General features: G+C 34.6%; 1 protein-coding gene across 1 annotated transcript in view; it reads right to left on the reverse strand.

The window, feature by feature from the left end:
* Positions 1–2,907: 2,907 nt before the first annotated feature.
* Positions 2,908–22,409, reverse strand: part of EIF2A (eukaryotic translation initiation factor 2A) — a 30,398-nt gene continuing 10,896 nt past the window's right edge. The window contains exons 3-14 of the mRNA XM_049629709.1: positions 19,342–19,416; positions 16,143–16,261; positions 15,045–15,144; positions 14,604–14,686; positions 12,965–13,038; positions 12,684–12,828; positions 12,374–12,490; positions 9,662–10,233; positions 6,157–6,270; positions 4,765–4,893; positions 3,908–3,973; positions 2,908–3,306 (exon numbers count right to left, since the gene is read on the reverse strand). Coding sequence (XP_049485666.1) covers positions 3,241–3,306; positions 3,908–3,973; positions 4,765–4,893; positions 6,157–6,270; positions 9,662–10,233; positions 12,374–12,490; positions 12,684–12,828; positions 12,965–13,038; positions 14,604–14,686; positions 15,045–15,144; positions 16,143–16,261; positions 19,342–19,416 — 1,660 coding nt within the window. The 3' untranslated portion in view covers positions 2,908–3,240. The remainder of the gene's footprint in view (positions 3,307–3,907; positions 3,974–4,764; positions 4,894–6,156; positions 6,271–9,661; positions 10,234–12,373; positions 12,491–12,683; positions 12,829–12,964; positions 13,039–14,603; positions 14,687–15,044; positions 15,145–16,142; positions 16,262–19,341; positions 19,417–22,409) is intronic.

Here is a 22,409-nt window from a genome sequence, read left to right on the forward strand (position 1 = left end):
AGTCTCAAAGAGATAGCAATGCCCAAGATGAACACAGATTGACTAAAAAAACCGCAAAGAGGTGAGATTGGTGAAGAAAAAAACAATAAGGGGGCATTTAAGTTTTTAAATATGATGTGACCCAGCAAGGCCACTGCTGGGAATTTATATAGTGGAAACTATAAGAAGCAAAATAACTGTATGCTGCACTATAATTATTTTCATTTATTCTGTATTCTTGTAAAGTAGAAGTCAGCAAACTCTTTTAGAAAGGGCCAGAGGAGAAATGTTTTAGACTCTGCGAGCCATACAGTCTCTTCCACCTACTCAACTGCAGTTGTAGCATGAAAGCATATATGGCTGTATTCTGAAAAAACTTTAAGGATCCAGAAACCTAAATTTCATGTAATTTTCACGTCACCAAATTATCTTGTGATTTTCCAATCATTTAAAAATGCACAAACTACGCCGTGCTGCACGGGATTTAGCCCACGGGCTATAGTTGTGAAGCTATGGGCTGCAGCATCATTTTCATAAGGTTGCATAGCGTTCCATTTTCTTATTAAAATTTTTCACTGTCCTAAACATCACACAGTTTTGCAGACATTTACTTCCCTCTCACGCTACCTCGGAAATCAGATATGCTACCAAAGAGTAAATGAATTCCACTCAACCTCCTTAACACTGAGTCCGAATCTTAGAAATGAAAGGTGTATGGCAGTCACAAACTGAACTGTAAGAACAGTTCTTATTTATTCTGAAGTCATCTCAGCTGATTATGATTTTTTTAACTGTACAAAACTATAATCTCCTTTATATAAACAAAGTAAGCACAGCAAATCAGGCTAACATTCCTTCTGACCGCCCTCCATCCTCATAGTCAATGTCCTCAGTTTCCACTAGACTTTTTCTATTAAGTTTATGTATTTTTAAATGTGCATGGAAAATAGTGTTAGTTTGACAATATTCAGTATTCCTTTTTTGGTAACATACAGAGCATGTTTTGACGCAGATTATCTATTTCTTTTCTGAGAAAAGGATTCCTTTTTTTCAAGTGATAGTGTTGGGTTTTGCTCTTTTTCTCTTCCCTCACTGGGAAGCTTGCTTAACTCATGAAAAGATAAGGAGAGCCTTTGTGTCTACTGAAGTGCTTCCCCTCAAGATTATAATGCTCTCCAGAGATGTTTATGGCAAACGCCAAATGCATTTTTGAGACACTCTGAGCAAGGGAGATTTTTATGAGAATCAAGGATTTATAGATTTTCCTTTATAATGAATACCAATGTATTTAAAATCTCATTTTCAAGCAGACTTTTATAACCTTACCCTTTTTTTCCCATCACCTTACTCTTACTCCCAGAGGATAATGTTTAAACTAAAAATCAAACAAAATGTGTAGTCAAAGAACCTATTAGTGATTTTTATATTGACATGTGCTCAGAAATGAAACATTTCCTTGGAAAAAGTTGAATGGATTAGATGACTACAGAAATAAAGACAATTCTAAAAAATGAGCCTAAGAATTTTGGTAAGAACAGTTAGTCTGGAACAATTTAAAAGCATCTGACTAAAACAAAAGTCAAAGATACTACCTCTGAGATAAACATTTTAAAGATAATTATTAACGGTTACCATAAATTGTGTTATAAATGGGTAATTAATTTTTTTAATGTTTTTATTTATTTTTGAGACAGAGAGAGAGCATGAGCAGGGCAGGGGCAGAGAGAGAGAGAGAGACACAGAATCCAAAGCAGGCTCCAGGCTCTGAGCTGTCAGCACAGAGCCTGACGCGGGGCTTGAACTCATGGACTGTGAGATCATGACCTGAGCCGAAGTCGGACGCTTAACCTACTGAGCCACCCAGGCGCCCCAGTAAATGGGTAATTAATTTTTTAAAAATAGACTGCCAGGTCAAAAAGAATTACACTGTCTCAGGATGCATTAGTTAATATTTTATTAGAAAAACGATTTTTAAGGTAATACACTGTAAAAGTAATCTATCTGCTTAAGTTTTTATTATCAGAAATGAATTAATGTTGAAAGCAATTATATGTATGTGTGTTCACACTCACACTCACTCACATATACTCTCTCTCTCTCTCTCTCCACACAAAATACTTAAAATAACACTCAAATTTTAATGAATTAGGTCTTTACCAAATCTTATTAGAAGTTCTGGGGTGTCAGTAAACTCAGTTATCTGTTTTTGTTTCTCAAGGTGTTTCTGGATTCTTTTACCTATCAGTTTAAATATTACCTCTTGGAAAATGGGTCATCAATGCAAATGAAAAGTAATTTCAAATGTCGGGGTGCCTGGCTGGCTCACTGGAAGGGTGTGAAACTCTTGATCTTTGGGGGTTGTGAATGCCAGCCCCATGTTGGGTGTAGAGGTTACTTAAAGTAATCAAGCTTAAAAAAAGAAAAGTAATTTGAAATGTAAACCTGATTAAAAAAATTAATTGCAATAGACTCTGAAACCAAATATAAATTAGTTTTGATAGATGAGCGTCTGGCATTATCATTACATCTTTTTTTTTCATCATATGAATAAACAATCAAAACAATCAAGACTCGACTACAACAAAATAATCATAGTTCATGTTTGGAAAATATTTACCTCATCCTTAAATCACTAGATTTATTATTTGAAATACCAAAATAAAATGTTTTACTATTTTCCATTTTTCAAGTCTGTATTTTAGAACTAACCAGAAAAACTATTCCAAATACTACAAATAATATAATCAATTTAATATATTTAGTAAAATCTGATATTTAAGGCTTTTCTTTCAAGTTTGGACAGTATAAGAATGCTTTAGGATAAGAAAAAAGCCATATTACATATTCAAAGGAAAAATTTCCCAAACTTGTCTTGTAAATTAATAAAGGATCTGTTAACTTAGCAACTTATAACAAAGCCAACAATGATTAAATTTAAATTGTTTTTATTCACATATATGGTAAATACTATCCTCTACTAAAAAAAGCAATGACATCGTCTTTCAATCTGTCAGCCTTACTAAAGAAATTCATGTATTTCTTTTCTACATCATGTGTTGACATGGCATAGGATGCAGGATGTAAAAATCAATTTAATAGACATTATTAAATAATTTTATACATATGCAGAATCTTGGATAAATGGTTAAAATTATAGATGAACATTAAATGTAGGTACATGGGTATTTCATGTACACCAATGGGTCTATCAGAAAATGTGTTTGCACTGATTTCTGGTAACAATTGGCTTTCTGTGGATGTTTAAATACCCAATTCCAAATCTTCCAGCTCCTGGAGAAGGGCTTTCTCTTTCTGAATCTTCTCCAACTAGAAAAGTTTCAAACAACAAAGTTATTAAATAGGAAATGAAATAAAGTAATTATTGGATCTTTACCCAAAACAACAAAGCAGAAAAAATTTGTAAAAGGTGTATTTCTGACATTTTAACAGATCCACTGGTAAATACAGATTTAAAAATACAGAGTAACAAGCTTTAATTTGTTGCGTGGTATAAATCAAGGGGGCAAAGCACAAATGCCGCCTTACTGCAACTCTGAGGGTCCAATAAATTTTCATTCTATACTTCGGCATCCCTCAGAAGGCGAGAAAGGAATAAAAACAGGGCAGTGCAACCTGAGATATAGGAAGGAAGAGAATCTTGTGTTTATCTACTATAATACATCGCCTTTATTTTCAGCAGCAATGGCCTTACTATGCCTCTTAGAAATCACGATTCTCTCATTTACCATGGTCTACATCCGGTCTTCCCCTGTGCTTCTCCGTTTAAGTATAAAAGGGTTTTACAAAATATATGGTTTTCAAAAGAAGTTTTTAAACTCATGTGCTCTTACTTGATTAAATGATTGTGTATAATAAAAAGGGAAGAGTGGTAGTGACTACACGCGCGAATGAAACACATAAAAATGACCTGATTTTTTTCTAGCTGTTTTCCAGCTGCGGCTTGTTCTTTCAGTTGTTCGATTGCTTTCAGTTTCTGCAAACATCAAATATATTATGAGTCAAGAGGAAGGAAGAATAAGTAATTTCAGAATGCAAGTTTTTTTAGTATCAACTCAATCACATAAATGGGAAAACTGAGTAAGGAGAATCAATTATCTCATCTTTGGATCAAGGATAGTCTGGTAAAATGCTAAGGTAAACTCTTTTTTTAAACTTAGATGTAAAACTAAACATGTTAAGAACACGGGATTTGGCAAATTTTCAAGTTTTCAAGTAATGGTATTATATATGTACGTGTATGTATAGACATACATGTATTCGTAGTAAATATATCACTAACTTCACTGTTTTCTCTAGCACTCCACTGTACCTAGACAATGTCTGTGGCTTAAAGAGACCCTTCATAATGCAGCCTGGGCAGGCTCCAGAAACCCGATTTTATACCAGGGCCATCACCACAAACTGGCTGCAATTTGGCAAATTAATGAACTTCTTTTTGTCTCCGTTTCTTCACCTTTAAAACTGGGATAAATAGCTGTTCCCACTGATCTCGTAAATGTCTAATGAAATACTGAGTATAAAACAGTTCAGCATATTTCTGTACAAATGGACCTTTTTTACTGCTCCAAAAATCAATAATAAAAAGACTTACAGCCTTTAGACATTTATGAATAGAACTGAAACCAGTGCCATTCCTAAATTATAGTATTTCATAGTGAGAAAGCAATAATCAGAGCTGCTTCTAACTTCTTAGATGCCTATCTTTATATATTTCTCATGTATGTCTTTTAATTAACACATCTGCTTTTTACTTAAGTCTCTTACTTTCTTTAGGTTCTTGATTTTTTTGTCTACTTCAGGGTCTCCAGAGGTTGACTGCGAGATAGTATTTCGTGGTGTGCTCTGTGGGGCAGGAGTAGGTGCCAAATCGGGACTCTTTTCATTCCTTGCTTCCTGCAGGAAATATTTTCAAAAAATCAATTTTCTAAAATCAAAACATTAAAGTACGTCAACCAACAGAGCCTTGATATATAAAATGCTAAAGCCAAAATGTGATTTTATCTTTTATACTACATTTTATGTCATTGATCTAAATTGAAGGTCTCATGAAATATGCCACATTGTCCCATAACAGAAAGATACAATGCAGCTTAAAAAAAAGTATCACAGTATAAGAAAGACACCCAGAAGGTTTTTACTATGTAATTGTCATAGAGACTACTTTGCTAGATCTAAAATTTAAAGTAGCATAATAATTTGAGACCCATGTTGAGCACTGTTAGTGCAGAGCCTACCTGGAATTTTCTCTCTCCCTCTTTCTTTGCTCCTCCCTCCCCCCTGCCCCGCTCCCATGCTCATGAGCATGCAAACTCGGTCCCTCTTTCTCTCTCTCTCAAAATAAATACACTTAAATAAAAAGTTATATTTAAAAAAAAAGATATTTCTGGAGATGAAATATATTAACTACAGAAGAGCACACTGATTTTTTTTGAAGCTCAGATTTTAGCAGACTATGGCTGCATAATGCAATTCTATACCTTAAAATAGTAATTGCCTGTCAAAACACGTAAGCAACCTAGAGCTGTCAAAATTCAAGCATTGCCAGCAAGACTGCCTTGTCCGAATCTCAAAACTATGATCGCCATGACTTCACGAACAGATACTCCTAGCTTAGCTGATCTCACCATCACTATAAGACATACACAATCATAATCTGTCAATTATGACACCGCTGTGTTTTTTCAACTATAAAATCATATAACAATCCACCGTTTTGGGTACTTCTGGTGTTGAGATTCCCAGCTGAATAATTTCCTATAGTAACGTAATACTGAGAAACAAAGTGGCTTTAGTATCGTGTCATTTCTGATCTCTCCTAACAAACGTATGCTTTCAGGGAGCAAACTGCACCACTTCACACAGGCTCCACCAAAAGGGTCTACGACAAGTAACGTTACTACACAATCCTATCAGGGTTTCAGGTTTTAAGATCAGGTCGTTTCCTCGCTTCCTCATTTTATTTTATGGAACTATTCAGAAATTCACAGGCAAACACAAAAAGAAAGATATTCTGGCTATTTATATCTAACTCCAACTACATTTTATAACGGAATAGTCAAGTCTTGAGGACTAGAATCTTTAAACTTTGAGGCTTAAACTAAGCTAATTTAACTGGTTTTGTTTGTTTTGTTTTGAAAAGATTAGTGCCCCAAATACCTGTTTCGCAGCTTTCTTAGCCTCATGCTTCCTTTGATTTTTCAGGGCTGTTTTTGATAATGGCTTATCATTTCCTGCTTGTGGTTTCATATTCTGAGGTGGTTCCTCCTCATGCTGTGGAAAATGTAAAATAAATGACTGTGAAATGCAGTCCATGTTTTTAAAAACAGGCATCACAAATCATATAATTTTGCTAGTGTGGAATAAACTTATTAAATTTGTTTTACAATCACTGGCAAAGAATATTTCAAAATTCTTATTAGTAACAGGCACACTCCAACTGTCAGGATGGATTTAATAAGGATCTTCCTATTAACTGATATATGGTGTCTTTCATTTATACAAGATCTGGCAAAATTCACTTCAGTTTTGCTTCAACAATGGGACTTTTCTTAGTACCACTATGACACATGATTCTTCTGAAAGTAGATACTAACGGTAGCTCCTTCCGGAGTCTTTTTGGATCGGACTACTGCCAACAGAAACCTAGTTGCCTCATTTGTTTTCTCTGCACAAAGAATTACTTGCTAGATCTTTATATGCAAAATCAGAGATTAGAAGATTAAAAATGAAAGCAAATTGAAAAACTAAAACAGACTAGAAGAAAACAAAACAAGAGGGGTGACCAACTGCATACTTATAAATCCAGTATTAACATAATGAAGAGGCATATGAAAAACTCAATGACCTGTCAGACTATACAATAAAAACACATCATCATTTCCATCATGAGATATTTATATAACCATCCATCAACTATATTCTACAACAGAAAGAGGGTGAATTAAGGAGTGGATCAAGGAGGTTCTAATATAAAACACAGTGACTATGGTTGATAATTGAAATTTGTGGAAACTCAAATGTTCTCACCACACACACACACACACACACACACACACACACCCCACAGTGAGGTGAGAGATTCATTAATTAACTAGATGGGAGGAATCCTTTCACAATGAATACATCTAACAAATCACCATGACAGACACTTTAAATATCTTACAATTTCACATGTCAGTTAATTTCAATCAAAGAATACACACATACAGGTTTACGTTATCTCCGGAGCTGCTTCAGGCAACATACAGGATACATGACAGTATGACAACTTCTTATCAGGTTCATCTACTCAGTGATTTCCCTCTAAACTGCCGTTATCTTAGCGGTAACTGTCTCTTGGACTCTATCATTCTCAGCACATCAAAAGAACCAGATCTCCATGAAGGTTCTTAAGGACTAGCTCTCAGATCCATGTTGTACTTAAAAGTGCTATAAGGAAATGGGCAGGGTCAAACATTTAAGATGACGGAGGAATAAATAAGAAATCATACCGTGACTTCATCTTAGCTGCATGAACCGTAACAGGTCATCAAAGTTGTGTGTGCATACATGTTCTACCTGAAGCAACTGAATATATGAGAACCCACAATTGTAGAACAGATTTGATGGCACGTCTCTTTCACTTTCTTATCTACACAGCATACAATGTTAGTTGAGACACAGCTTTATTTGCCGAACATTTGTTTTACACATCAAAATTCTCTCAATAGTGGGCTCTCCTATAGTACTTTGCTTTGGATAAAAAAGTTTCTATTCATGAGAACTCCAGGGAAATGACAAAGCAATTACAAATGATGTAAGAAAGGATAAGTTACAAGGCTATTCCACAAGGCTCTTATCCACAAAGGATAAGTTACAAGGCTCTTCTACATTATGAACATAACGTAGCCATCAACAGGCTTTCGTTTTAGACAAAAAGAAAAAAATATCCACACAGCTACTACGGATCATGAGCTTTTCTGGCTTTAGTACTGTGCCTATCGTATACAATTTCATCCATATTAATATATTTTTTTCATCTATGTCAATTATAATGGGACTGTTTTAATGAACACATTACAACACTGAAGGGTGATTTTGGAAGCCAAGAAATACTTAAGTATAATTTATAGGTGAGTTTTTATTTATAAAAAAGTTTTTTCTTCAGAGAGAGAATCTCATCATTTTTTTCCCCTTGTGATACATAACCATCCTCCTTTGTGAAGTTATTTACTAGAATGTCTTTGTTTCTACTAATTTCTTAGCAGTATTTTTTTTTTTTTTTGCCATTTAGGTCATTTCTAGAATTTGATACAAACAAAAAATTCTCATTAGCCTGTGGTTCCTCCATTTAAAATCATTTGATAAAATCACATAATCATCATGTTACGTACAAAAGCAAAAATTTAGTGGAAATCTTAAATGGTAAAACAATTTTGGTTTTAAATGTTCTTACTAAGTTTTATCACTATTTTCAAAGTATATCTTTCTCTTCCTCCCCCTATCAAAACAAATGAGTTTTATGGATCAAAGAATAAAAATATACAGTGATTCGGAATTTAGTCCTCTTGTGCTTACAGATATTTAGAAAGCCAGATATGTTGAGGTCACTTCTGTTTTTATCTTAGGTAAGGAAAATTTCAATATAGAGGGAAGACAATCCAAAGTCTACTATATCCTTTCTGTTTTAATCTATACACAAATATCATAAATGGGCTTAATTTGTTCATAAGTTTTTATGTTTTTAGTAAATGATACAACAGAAATGTTTAAACAAAACATTTCAATGAAGTCATTACAGACCACTGCTAGATTTTGTGGAGGAGGAAGGGTTCCTCTGTTTTTGTTTTTGAGAGGGTTAGGAGTGGTACAAGGGAGGCATAGGAATATTTATCCTTTGAACAAGTGTTGACTTCCCTGAGTGGCTAATAATTAAGTGGCTGAATATCCTCATTTACTTGAACCAGTTTACACTTACTGTATGGTCACCTTTATAATACCAATAATATTGTTGTTCATTCTTATAGAACAACTTTATTTCTTAACATCATCACAGAGACTCAGATCACTAATAAATGTTTCCCCTGAGCTCTGAAATGCTCACATTTTAAAGATCAGAATGTGACCAATGCTCTAGTCATAACTTTACAATACAGATGGGAAATGACAGCCTAAGGAAAATAAACATGTTTTGTTTGACCAACAGTGTTTTAAAAATCGAGCAATTTTACATAAGCATCCAGACTGGTTTTGTCTTGAAAAATCATTTTGGCAAACTGGGCCTAAATCTCTTATGGAAACAATCAGCTACTGCTGTGCTGTTGCTATGGCCTTTAAAGAGGGCATGATCTCTTCCTTCCCCCATTCTCTCCCAGTCACCAAAGCCTTACATTACCAGCCTAGCCTGACAGGCATGTGAATTTGAGCCCATGATGTCTACAAAGGCAGCATGTCATACTCCATTATCTTTCTCACAAATGTAAAATGTGAACTGTTTTAAATGGACTACTCTGTTAACAATGTCAGCTGTTCCCCATCTTCAATGGTAGGTCCTCCATGATTTCTAGAGTTTATATTCTAATCAGGTGCTAAGTAACACAAGAACATACATGAGAAAAAGGTCTCGAGAATTCCACACACTAAAAAACCTTTTCCTACCAAAGTAGTAAAAAACGTTACTTACTAGTTTGGAATTGGTGATTGGTTTATTTCTTAAAGCTGGAGGCCTATAAGCTGTTGCAACTTTAGGTTCTTCACTGGGTACATCACTTGGAACTGCTTGGTAAGTTATCGTTTTTGCTGGAAATATTCCATCTAAAAATGGCTGCCAAGAAACCTGCCATAATTCTGCATTTGATGGCACATCATGCTTGTGCAAGACAGAGCCAGTATAATGCCAAATCTTATACCCATTATTAACACGTAACCTGGGAGCACATGTGGCTGTTAAAATATGCTCACCATCAGGGCACCAAGCAAAATACGTAGAATCAGAGGCCACTGGTTTAGAAATAAGTTTGTAGTTTTTAACATCCCACACTTCCATTTGTCCCCTCAGATTTCCAAACCCAGCTAGTACTAATATATGTCCATGCGGGCTATAGTAGGCTGCATTACGAGGACCAGTTCCGAAGTCAAAAACAGGATCACATTTCAAGTTGAAAATTGTCGCTTTGGCAGGCATAAAACCATAAACAGCACAAAACTCAGTAGAACTAGAATTCCAAACGACATCATAAATGGGGCCATTTTTTGCTAGAAAAAGAATATAAAATCGAAATTAGCAATAAAGAATAACATGAATACAATATTTATTAGCTGAATTACAATTGTATAATACTCATAAACATGTCAAACAGTAAAAAAAAATCCAACAATTTCAAGATACGTTACAATTAAAATATTTTTATATGATATACTACGGATACTGATGTATAACCATAAATTTATTTAAGAACCTCTAGGGAATCTAAATTTCATTTAAACATTTTGGCAACGTAGGCTCAAAGACACACGTTATTATTACTATTACCAAACTAGTTTTCACTGGAAGAGGTAATGTGGGCACACAGGAATAAAAATACACATTATATAAAATGATACACCACACAATAAGTTCCCCCACACAAAGGCAACACTCTATTCCCTGTATATACTTTCAGAATAGTTTTGTTGAAATTAAGCATCTCTCTTAACCATACACATACACACACACACACACACACACACACACACACACACACACACACAGAGTTCTTTGTTGTTACAGTTAGTACTCTATCTTGGAGATGTTTCCATATAAGCACACTGAGATCTGCCTCACTCTTTTCCAATGGTACTGTATTCCTATATATTCTCAACTGTGAGTATACACAAACACATCTATAGGAGTGAAACTGGCTGCTCAAAGGTACATACGTTTAGTTGATAATGTGCTACCAGACTGCCCTTCAGAGAAGCTGTACCATTTTATATTATCAACAGGTTTTTTTTGAAGTTTATTTACTTATTTTTTTAGTAATCTCTACACCCAATGTGGGGCTCGAACTCACAACCCCAAGAACAAGAGTCACATGCTCCTCTGCCTGAGTTAGCCAGGAGCCTCAACAGTGTGTGAGAGTACAGATTTTCTCCTCATTCTCATTCACACTGTGTAGTTTCATACTTTTATCTTTGTCAAGCTGCGGAGACAAAAATTGTTGTCTTGCCTTCCTTTCTGTTCTTTTATTATAAACTGAGCACATTTTAATATACTTACACAATCTTATTTCTGGTTTTGTGGACTATTTTTTACTGTCCCATGCCTATTTTTCTCCCCAATTATTGGCCTTTTATTGATTTACTTGATATAGCAACAAAATTCACCTTTCTCATACTCATCCCTTTTCCATCTAAATAAATTTTCCCCAATCTTTTGTTTGGCTTAGTTTATGGAATTTTCTTCCTCCAATGTAAAACTCTGTATTTTATACATTCAAATTAATCACTTTTCCCTTATTAGTTCTGCCTTGTTAGAAAATCTTTTTTCACTTTTTTAGGATTAGAAAAAAATCAACTTTAGAACCAGTTTACCTAGTTTATAAAAACGTACCGGCATTTTAATTTTTAGGTTAATTTGGAGAGAAATGACATCTTTATAAAATTCTCCTTATAAAGGTCACATTTTGTCCCTTAGAAGTTTTAAAGTTTTCTTCCTATTAGTCCTATAGATTTCTTGCCTTTTGTTGTTATGCATTTCCTTCTATTATGTTTTTTAAGTGGCTATTTATACTGTGACTTCATCTATATGTACAGAGATGATTCTGTTTTTCCTCCTTCAAAAGTGTACATTTATTCTTTTGATATGTTACACTGACAAGGTCCTTCAGGATGTTAAATTATAGTGGAAAGAGGACATCCTTGTTTCCTTTCTGACTTCAGAGGGAATACATAGTTTTTTGTAAGGAAGTTTATCCTACTCCTACATGTTCAATTCAAAATGAAAAACCAGGGAGTTGCCAGAGTTTTAAAACTTATTCTACAGTTAATTTAGCTCATCAAAACAAAAGATAAAATGGTGACATTCCTCACACTCAGTTCTGAAGGAGTGCTACACTCACAAGACCAACTCCCTGTCATTATAAGTTAAATAAGTCCCCAAAGAGCTACTGCAATGAAATTAACCTCACTCAGCAAGTTCCCCACTAAAGTGCTGGCGTAACTAAATTAATTGGATTCTGTCAAAATAATGTATGTCTGGGGATGACTTTAAGTGTATTAATCAAGAGGAATTTTACCTGAAAGGTTATTAAAATATGTGAGTTTTATCACTTGAACAAGAATTTAGATTGCATCATCTTTATGGCCCAGTATTTTTTCCATTGTTTTAGCATAAGAAGACTATGGGAATACTCACGTAGCTGCACGACAGCGCTTTCTCCGTTCACTGCAATGTAGTGCAGCGTTTGTTCTCCGTAGTAGGACGCCCCTGTCTTGTCAACGTCTGTACTAGCTATTACTAACACGGCAGTAGCTAGAACGGAAAAAACTTTCATTAGATTTAAAACACAATTTAACCTGATGCTGATAAGAAAAATTTTTTAAATTTAACACAGCACATGTAAATTTTCATTAAATAAGCATTGATATTCTTTTTTTCTATATACATATAGGAATATAAGCCTCAATGAATACTTGATAAATGAGATAAAATGTATTTATCATACCTTTTTTATTCCATAGCATTGTAACTTTATCAGCTTTAAAGAAACTTTTATTAGCTAAGGCTGCATGAGGTCCATCAAAATTGGGGTACTGATATAATCTAACAAATGAAGGTGCACCCTTACTTCCTGGAACATAGACAGCCACCTGAAATACACATATATCATCGTCACTTAATTTTCTGAGGCATATAAACTAAGATGGACATGTTTTTATAGTCACTAAGCACTAGGAAAAGGTTTAATTTCCTAAAATTCCATATGAACAAAGACACAGAAATTACCTTGTATGGTTGGGGTCCAGGTGATAACACAAAATCATTAATTTTTTGCAAATGCAATTTGTTTGCAATTGTGTCTAAAAAAACAAAAAGCAAATGGTGTTGGAAGAATGAAACTAATAGGAACATGATAAATTCTGAATGTATTATAAACGATTAATGTAATGATATAGTAATACTGCTCATTGTAGTCTCATGAGTAGACTCATGTGGAGTGGGAACAACACAGACCTACATTTTAATTTCTACCCAGTCATTTAGTAGCTGGGTGACCCTGGGCAAGTAATGAGATTATACATCTAATCCCACTGATTGATTATAAGAACACAGTGCTCTTTCTTATATAAATGGTGCCACTAGGTAATCAAATAGTAGATGGGGGAATTTCTCTTTATAGAAGTAGTATAGCTTATAAATGAGAGGGTAGGGAGGAGGGAAATCACCAATGTGATTTCCAGTCATGAAATAACAGATCAGCTAATCCTACAAAATTACAGACAAGAAGACACTATGTGCTTCTTGATAAAAGAACTGAACACTGCTTGTGAGGCAGACTTGTCCTCATCTCCCCAAAAAAGAGAATCTGAAGCTGACCAGTTCTAGATGCAAATAGCTATTTAGGGGACAGATGAACATGTTAAACTATAGGACAAGATACAATAGCAAAATTCAACTATGAGAAAATACATGACAAGTAACCTTGTTTCTTAAATAATAAATCTCAAGGTGGGGGTAGAAGAGATGGACAGGGAGCCTATAGCTTAAAAGAAATTTAAAAGAGGGGTGCCTGGGTGGCTCAGTTGGTTAAGCATCCAACTCTTGATTTCAGCTCAGATCACGAGCTCACAGTTCATGAGTTCGAGCCCTGCATCAGGCTTGGCACTGACAGTGCAGCGCCTGCTTGGAATTATCTCTCTTTCTCTCAAAAATAAGTAAATAAACTTAAAAAAAAAAGAAAAAGAAAAAGAAAGAAACCTAAGATTCTCTCTCTCCCTCTCCTCTACCTCTCCCCTGCTCACACACACTCTCTCCCTCTAAATAAATAAATAAATAAGCTTTAAACAAAACAATAACAAAAAATTAAAACATTTGCAATTATCAGAAATTTGAACACTGACCAGATACTTTATATCTGTGATAATGGTATTGTGGCTATTCAACAATTAAAAAGCCCTAGTCTTCAGAGATACATACTGAGATGTACAGGTAAAATTATATGATGCCTAGGATTTGCTTTAGCACAGTAAGAGAGATGTTAGGTGGAGAGATGTGTGGATGAGGTAGGATTGGCAATAGGCTGAAAGTTACCGGGACTAGGTGTCTACTTTTATGTTTGAAATTCCACACAATAAGACATTTAAAAAATTTGTATCAAAGAATTTCAATAGTAACTAAACTCCGAAAGAGGTATGCAAATGCCTTAATAGCAATTATTAGATAATAAAAACTTATTATAAAAACAAATCTTTGTTAGAATTTCTTCAGAATTCAGATTTACAAGAGTTATTCAAATGAATTAATAAAACAACAATTATTAACATATTAACAGTATTTAGGAAAACCCTATGATGCCATATAAGGCAACAAAACTGTATATACATTTATAATAAGTGATAAATTGATTTCATAAATCTTTCCATACTAAAATTGTTGTCTTCAAAGAAGTGAACTTCACTGTTAACATTTCGGGCACAGATAGTTTCATCTTCTGACCAAGATGGACACCTACGTTGAAAGAATATGAAAAAAATTTAGACACGTGTAACCTCACATGTTAACTTGTTAAAGTTTGTGATACGCTTACTATTTAAGAAAAATACTTATAAATATGATGTCAAGTCAGTTCCTAATAGTTTTAGTTAAGCATTTGTAAGAGAAAGGTATTGTTCATTTTCATCCAAATATTAAACAAAAGAAAGATCAAGTTTTTACTCTATTACATTCCCACATATTCCAGATCCTTAAAGATCTAGATTTTAGTCTAACAAGTTATCTTCTAAACTAGTACCTGAGAAACAATATTACATAATGAAGATATTTAGAACATTTTGTAAATAATTAGCATTTTAAAGCATTTATTTACCAATTTTGCATTTTTTTCTGAATGAAAGACTTCAAACATGTACCAGTTTTCACATCGTAAAGTTGTAGGTTGGGTACCCCAGCTGTGCCATCTTTAGAAGCTAAAAGAAACACAGATGTCTTTGCAATAATTGTCTCCTAACGTTAGTAAAAAGAATTTATTCTTAAAACAACTTTCAACAAGATTATAAAGATCAAGTAAAAGAGTTGCTTTAAATCAACTTTCCCTTTTGGGTTTAATCTCTATTCCTAAAGCCATGACAAAAGTTCAGCATTTCTGAAATGACTTGATTACTATAGATTTTAAGAATACTTAAAAGATTTGTTTATTAAGTGTGACATGTTAAATGGATTAAATTATCTTATTATGAAATCAATCGTGTGTCTCTAAGTCACACACACACAAAGTTACACAAACTATTCATGAGTCTCAATTTCCCATTTATTTACTTGGAAAAAGAAGATTCATTCAAGTCTGCCTCTTGGAAGAACCAAGCTAGAAGGCTTATAACCAAACAACGAACTATTATTATATATTTAACTCAACACTGCCCACACTATTAAAACATTTTTTTAAAAGCCCCTACACCCCGAGTGTTTTCTTATTCATCTATGAAGTGCAGCTGTATAAAATGTTCATATAACATACCATCATATCGTTAAATGTGTTAAAAAAAAAATGGCACACCATCTTCCTATTCTTTGTCATATCTTACACATTTCTTACATGTTGCGTCTATTGAACTTCCTCTTTGATTTACAATGATTATTTAAAATGTTTTCCATTTAAAGGTCATCATTATTCTTAATTTTTGAGATCTTCTCCCTAAGCAACCACTGATGATTCACTTTCTAAAATTCCCCTTGAGCTTTTTCTTTTCCTCTATCTCACGATAAATCTTTTCACTAACTTACTGTACCTTGAAATTACTTAAAGTACATTGTATTGGGGGAATACAAGATTCATTGTTGAATAAAGATTTTCACAAACACTATTTACTATCTAAAGATTAATTGCTTTCTTAAAAGGTTGTAAACTCTTTTTCCCCCCTGAATTGAACTGATCTTGTCAATATTCTTACAATTGGAAAATACTTACTAGTGTAAGGCTGCCACGTTGCCAGGACAGTGTTTTTTGGCGAGAACTCAAGGCAAACTGTCTTTGGGAGGTCGAAGGAGTGCCGTAGTCCCTTGTTAGTGACATTGATAATATTTATTCTGGTTTCAAAAGAAATTACTTCAGCAATGAAATACTGTTTTAAAATAGCCAGCACTATCCAAAACATTCATACCTCTTTTCAAATACAGATCACTGTAAAGTGGTTGTTTTCATAAAAATCAATTTTCAGGTAAGTTCTAGAAAACATCCAATAAACACCTTAACAACAACAACAAAAACCAAGTGTATGTTTTGCCAAAAGGCCCCTATGTAAAGCTGGTACTGGGGAACACAGAATTAGCAGAAGGATGTAACACATGATTCTACTTTTAGCTGAAAAGAAAACAACAGGCCTTTAAGTGGACGCAGAGCTAACCTACATATAAGCTGAGGTGTATTAGACTAAAGCAAAATAGAAGTGCTAGGCCAAAAGTATTTTTTTCAATTTGACTAAATGGAAGCTGTAGCAGTTGTGAGATCAATAAGGACGCTTTCGATGTCTATCAAAATATCAGAAGCCATCTTCAAAAGATAAAGGTAAAAGTATGAATCATCATAATACGATAATGATGAAAATTACAGCAATTGTATAATAAAAGCAGTTTCCATTTTTTGGATGCTTTCTATGAACCATGTTTTGCTCTGACCACTTTATGTACATTTTCTCATTTAATCCTCACAAGAGATTTGTAAAGTAGGTATTATCATCTCCATTTTACAAATGTTAAAAGTGAAGCTTAGAATAAGTAAATGATTTATGATTTGTCCAAGATCATACGACTGATAAATGCCAGAGCCAAGTTCTAAAGTTTCCCAAGTTCTAAAACCAGTTTTGCCTGACTTGTCTTATGTACTCTTTGGGGGGAAAAATATATTCCATCTTATTTTAGAAATTGCTAAAAAAAAAAAAAAAAAATTGCTTAAAGTTACTTTGTTCTATTCAAGTTTGGGACACTGGTTTAGGATAAGCAGAAATTGCTAAGAGTAAACGAATACTGCATATTGTTTAAACACAACACACACACACACAAATATACAAGATTCTTTAAAACTTACTGTAAATTACATATTTTAGAATTACATGAAACTTTCTTTTTTTTGGTTTTTAATAGCCTTTAAGAGTTATTCTTAGTTAAAAATAAAGAGTATTTATTTTAACTAAAAACCTCACATATTTAAAGAAAAATCCGTTATAGTTTTTGATTAACTATGACCTCAGCAAAGCCACAATCAATACACTACATCTGTTTCTCTTGACCTCAGGAACATTGTATGTTGTTGTGGCCATAGCAGTTTAAGGAAATAAATGCTAGAACCAGGTATAGAAAATACCTATTAAAAAGATGGACACAACAAATGGGCACAACAAAGGGTTCAGGGGCACCTGGGTGGGGCTCAGTCGGTTAACTGTCAGACTCGATTTTGGCTCAGGTCATGATCTCACAGTTCATAAGATCAGGTGCGCTATCAGCACAGAGCCCCATTGGGATTCTCATTCTCTCTCTCTCTGCCTCTGCCCAGCTTTCATGCCATCTCTTCTTTCTCTCTCAAAATAAACAAGCTTAAAAAAAAAAAAGGTTCAGAGTTGAATCCAACAGAAAGCCAAGTAAGGATACGAAGTATAAAAAATAATTAATAACTGTGAAGGTGAAAACAGGCTTATTCAACAAACTCTAAGCTAGCAAAATAAGGGATACTTCAAAAAGATAATAGACAAGAAGTATGGTATGTCCCATTAAATAGTGAATTTCTATGAGCTCATTACTCATAGTATAAATTACAAGATAAATTTTAAAAAATAAAAGTCAAACACCCACAATCAGTTACACCAAAAATAAGAAAATTTGAGAGTATGTTCTTTGAGACTGAGATTAAGACTGTTAACATTGTGGATAAGGACCCAATACGATTATATTCCTAATAATTTATGAGTAGTAGTATGCTTATTGGATTCAAAAACTTAAAAAAAAGAAGTAAAAAACTGATTAACATAAAATTACAAAAGCTAATTCTGCCAGGTACTTACAGTCATAAAAAGTGAATCATCTAATTCAGCACAATCTTTTTAGCATTAATTTAAAAAAATCATGTGTTTAATCCAATCTGACCTGACAGTTGAAAGACTTCAGCTTATATTACCACTGTGTAAAAACCAACATTTAAAATGTACTTTTTGGGGGCGCCTGGGTGGCTCAGTCAGTTAAGCGACCGACTTCGGCTCAGGTCATGATCTCACGGTCCGTGAGTTCGAGCCCCGCGTCGGGCTCTGTGCTGACAGCTCAGAGCCTGGAGCCTGTTTCAGATTCTGTGTTTCCCTCTCTCTGACCCTCCCCTGTTCATGCTCTGTCTCTCCCTGTCTCAAAATTAAAACGTTAAAAAAAAAAATTTAAAAATAAAATGTACTTTTTGTATTAATGTATGCATTTTTCCCTTTTAAAAAACCTAACATATTACATCTGATAAGAAACAACAAAAATAACTTTAAACCAAATTACACATATTCAGGCATTTTCCTGGTTCTTTGCCTGAAATGTTGTAGTGCCTACAGAAAAATTAAAAATGAGTGGTTTTCTTAATACAATTATGAGTACTTAATCAAAATACTTTTTTTGCAAAACCAATTTTGTGATCTGATTATTTTATGTAATATAGACTATCCTAGACATACTTTTGAATAATTTATAAAATATTTAAATAATACTTTTATATACAATAAAACTCACAGTAATAAGCAAGCAGTTGCTACTAATTTAATAGCAAAGATATAATAAAGTATCTAAATCTAAGGTAAACAAGCAAAGAGAGTTATTCTCTAAGTGTTAGCACAGAACTTAAATCCTAACTGATCACTTAGAGCACTATGTAAAAAAACCTTTCAGCTTCTCTAGCATTAAATTAATTGCCCCTTACCACACATTACTTTTTAATTCTAAGAAACTAGATAAGTCAAGTCATGGCATATAAACAGAAGCTAACAACTTTGGAGGTGTTCTATGGAAGCTGCATTTCAGACAATACCTAACTACATCATGACATTAAAAGATGGACTTTATTAACGACACCCAAACATGTGTTATTCAAATGCCAGTTATGTTTAAACTGATGACACATAAAATATGTTATATAAATAAACACTAACTTTTCTCCGTTGCCCCAGGCAAACAAGGTGCCATCCTTGCTAAAGGTATAGACTTTGCAATTTTTCCCAGATTCCCTGAAAATGACAAGAAAAAAAGTTTAATAAGCATGAATACTTTTAAAAAAATCTGATTAAAAATTTACAATCTTATCACTAATTTAATGATTATGAACTTACATAAATTTAAGAAAGTAATTCCATAATGCTTTAGTCTACCAAAATACCTTATCTCTTAAAACACAGTGCCAACAACCACTGCAAAGTAAGGTAGAAATCGATGTTACAACAACAGATCAATCTTAAGGAGAAAACAGAGCCCTTTTAGGTGAATAACTGGTTTGTGTGAAAAACCCAAAAATGTAGGTGAACATGGAAGTTACGAGCTATCAACCGTGATCTTGAGGGCTGACGGATTTCAATATAGAGACTTTGTGAAGAATGTCCCAGACCACCTGCATAACAAAACAAGTGTGGCTACAACATCCTGAAGTAGACAAGAAGTGTCCTGGATTTGAAGGAAAAAGATCTTCCATCGATTTCTGATGTGCAGAGACGGAAAGTATAACAACGGTAAGAGGATCTTCACATTAAATAAGTGTGGATGCAGGATTCTCTACAAAAACAGACCTGGGGAAATCAGACTTCTTGGCAATATTCTATCCAGTGGTCAGAACTCTAAGTACTGTATCTCTCAACAGGAGAAGGCTACTACGAGTACATCTCACAGTGACAATCAACACCCAAACAGAAATGTGTATGTGGGAACATGTAAATGTCCGTAAGTGTAGTCACATAAAACCAGAACTTCATAGCTAATGAACATCTGAATTATTATGTAACAAGCACTGAGAACTGACCAGTACGTCCCCCTTAAACTGGATACTATCTTTACATTAATTCATCCGAAGATGACCTTTGTGTTTCTGCATCACATAATAATGGTAGCTTGTACTCAGCTTGTAGTTACTGAAATATCCTTTTTTGCCCTCTTTTCACATAAACAACTAGACCAAGATGTCCCCCATCCTACACTTGTACCGCAACTTATTTCTGAACCTAAGGGCAGACTGTGCAGTTATCCTTATTAATTCCACCCAGGCTTTGGCCTATTAATTAGTTCAGCCTACTGAGATCTATTTACATCTTCATTTTCTCTTACAAAACATTAGTCATTTCTTACAGACTTATGTAATGTATAAATTATAAAACTTCATTCTTAGCTATCCTCTAAATTCATGATAAGAATGTTGAATGAGCTTTGGACAAGATCATATGGCTCACCAATATAGTCCTTCCCTCAAACTAAAATCAATTCATTAATCAGCTGACTTTACCACCATGCCACTTCGTCTCACATAAATAATAACAATAATCCTTACTATCATTTAATACCCAGTCCTTGGATATCTAGGTTTTGAAAAGCTCCTCAGGTCATCCTAATGTGCAGCCAAATTTGAGAACCACTCATCTAAAAGCTTAACTGGCCATAGGTTTGTTTTTTGTTTGTTTTGGTTTTGGTTTTGGACCTTCCTAGAAGTTAAGTATCATGTAGTTCCCATTACTACCCACCAGGGGGTAGGTCTCCTGGTGTCTCCTTGTTCTACCCTCTGTGATGCTGAGGCTGTACTGGACTCTTTAAGTGCCTCCTCGGATTCACCCTACCTTTCCTGCTCCCAGTCATCAGCTATTCAATGAAGAAACCTGGCCACCTCATGCCCTAACACCACTGGTTGTCTCAGACTCTCTAGGAGTGAGGGCCACATTTCAGCACGGCTTCCACTATGCCTAGTGAAGTAGCAGGAAGAGGAGGTGACATTCAGATTCAACCTGAATAGACCAAAAAAGGCTCTGGCTGTACATACATTTCTTACCCTTCCTCTCCACGACTGTTCTGAGGCACAGTGGTTCATTATAGCCTCTCCGGAGACATTCTGCATGACCAAGAAACCTGGCTATATTTTATGAATCTGTGGTCAGCTCAGTGCACTCCACGTTAGATTTACTTTCACTTCTTCCTTGCCTTATTCCCTTTACCCCTCATTCCTGCTGCCTTGGGATTGTACACCCCACTGAAGTGCTTGCAGCACAAAAGCTCTGACACAGACTTGTTTGCTAGAGTAGTGCTTTTCAAATATTAATATGCATACAAATCACCTGAGGGTCTGGTTAAAACACAGATTCTGATTCAGTAAGCTGAATCAGGGACTGAGATGTTATACTGGTTCAAGGTGATGGCAATATAGCTGGTCTTGATACTTCCTGTATCATGGTTCTAAAGAACTGGGTCTAGTAAAAAATTGGTCGACAGACTTAGGTGATGTCAGCCTGATTATAAAGTTCCCCATCCATAGTTCTTCTAACAGGCTCAGCATCTTTTGATGATCATTTACCCAGATCAGTGGTTCTCAAAGCAGGGTCCCTAAACTTGCAGCTTTGGCATTACTGGGGAACTTGTTAAAAATTCTAGTTCTTGGGCCCCACCCCAGATCTAATGAGTCAGAATATCTGGAGAGGAAGCAGCAATCTGTGTTTTAACAAGCTCTTCAGATCACTCTGATGTATGCTAAGTCTGAGAACTGACACAAGATTTCTTTAAGATTACAATGATTATCTATCCCCAATGTTACTTCTGTATTTATCCACTGGAATTCTCCTCTAAATAAGTTTTCCTCATCAACAATCTGGATACTTTGAAAAACTGTCTGTATGGGAAAGACAAAATAAATGCGTGATTTCTTCTCTTGATTTGTCAATTTTCAAAATAATGCGCAAGGACCCCATCAACCTCCAATGCTGACCAATAAGATTTGGAGAGAGAGGAATTTGGGGGCGAGTGTTTACATACTTGAATGTCTCAATCCTTTTAGTCATGATTCTTTCCAATGCTCAAATTGCCTCATCTTAAGTTGCTGTGAATGCCCTGAAGTTGCCTCTTGTGACTCTTCAACAAAGCCCTGGTAATCTTTTATAGCTTCCTTGCTTTCTGGACCAAAATGTCTCTAGCTCAACTCGTACTGTCTTCTGTACTAGACCTGGAATCAGTCGCTTCTTCAAGGAACGAGTTCCTG

This window comes from Panthera uncia, chromosome C2, assembly GCF_023721935.1.
Source record: "Panthera uncia isolate 11264 chromosome C2, Puncia_PCG_1.0, whole genome shotgun sequence".
Taxonomy (NCBI): Eukaryota; Metazoa; Chordata; class Mammalia; order Carnivora; family Felidae; genus Panthera; species Panthera uncia.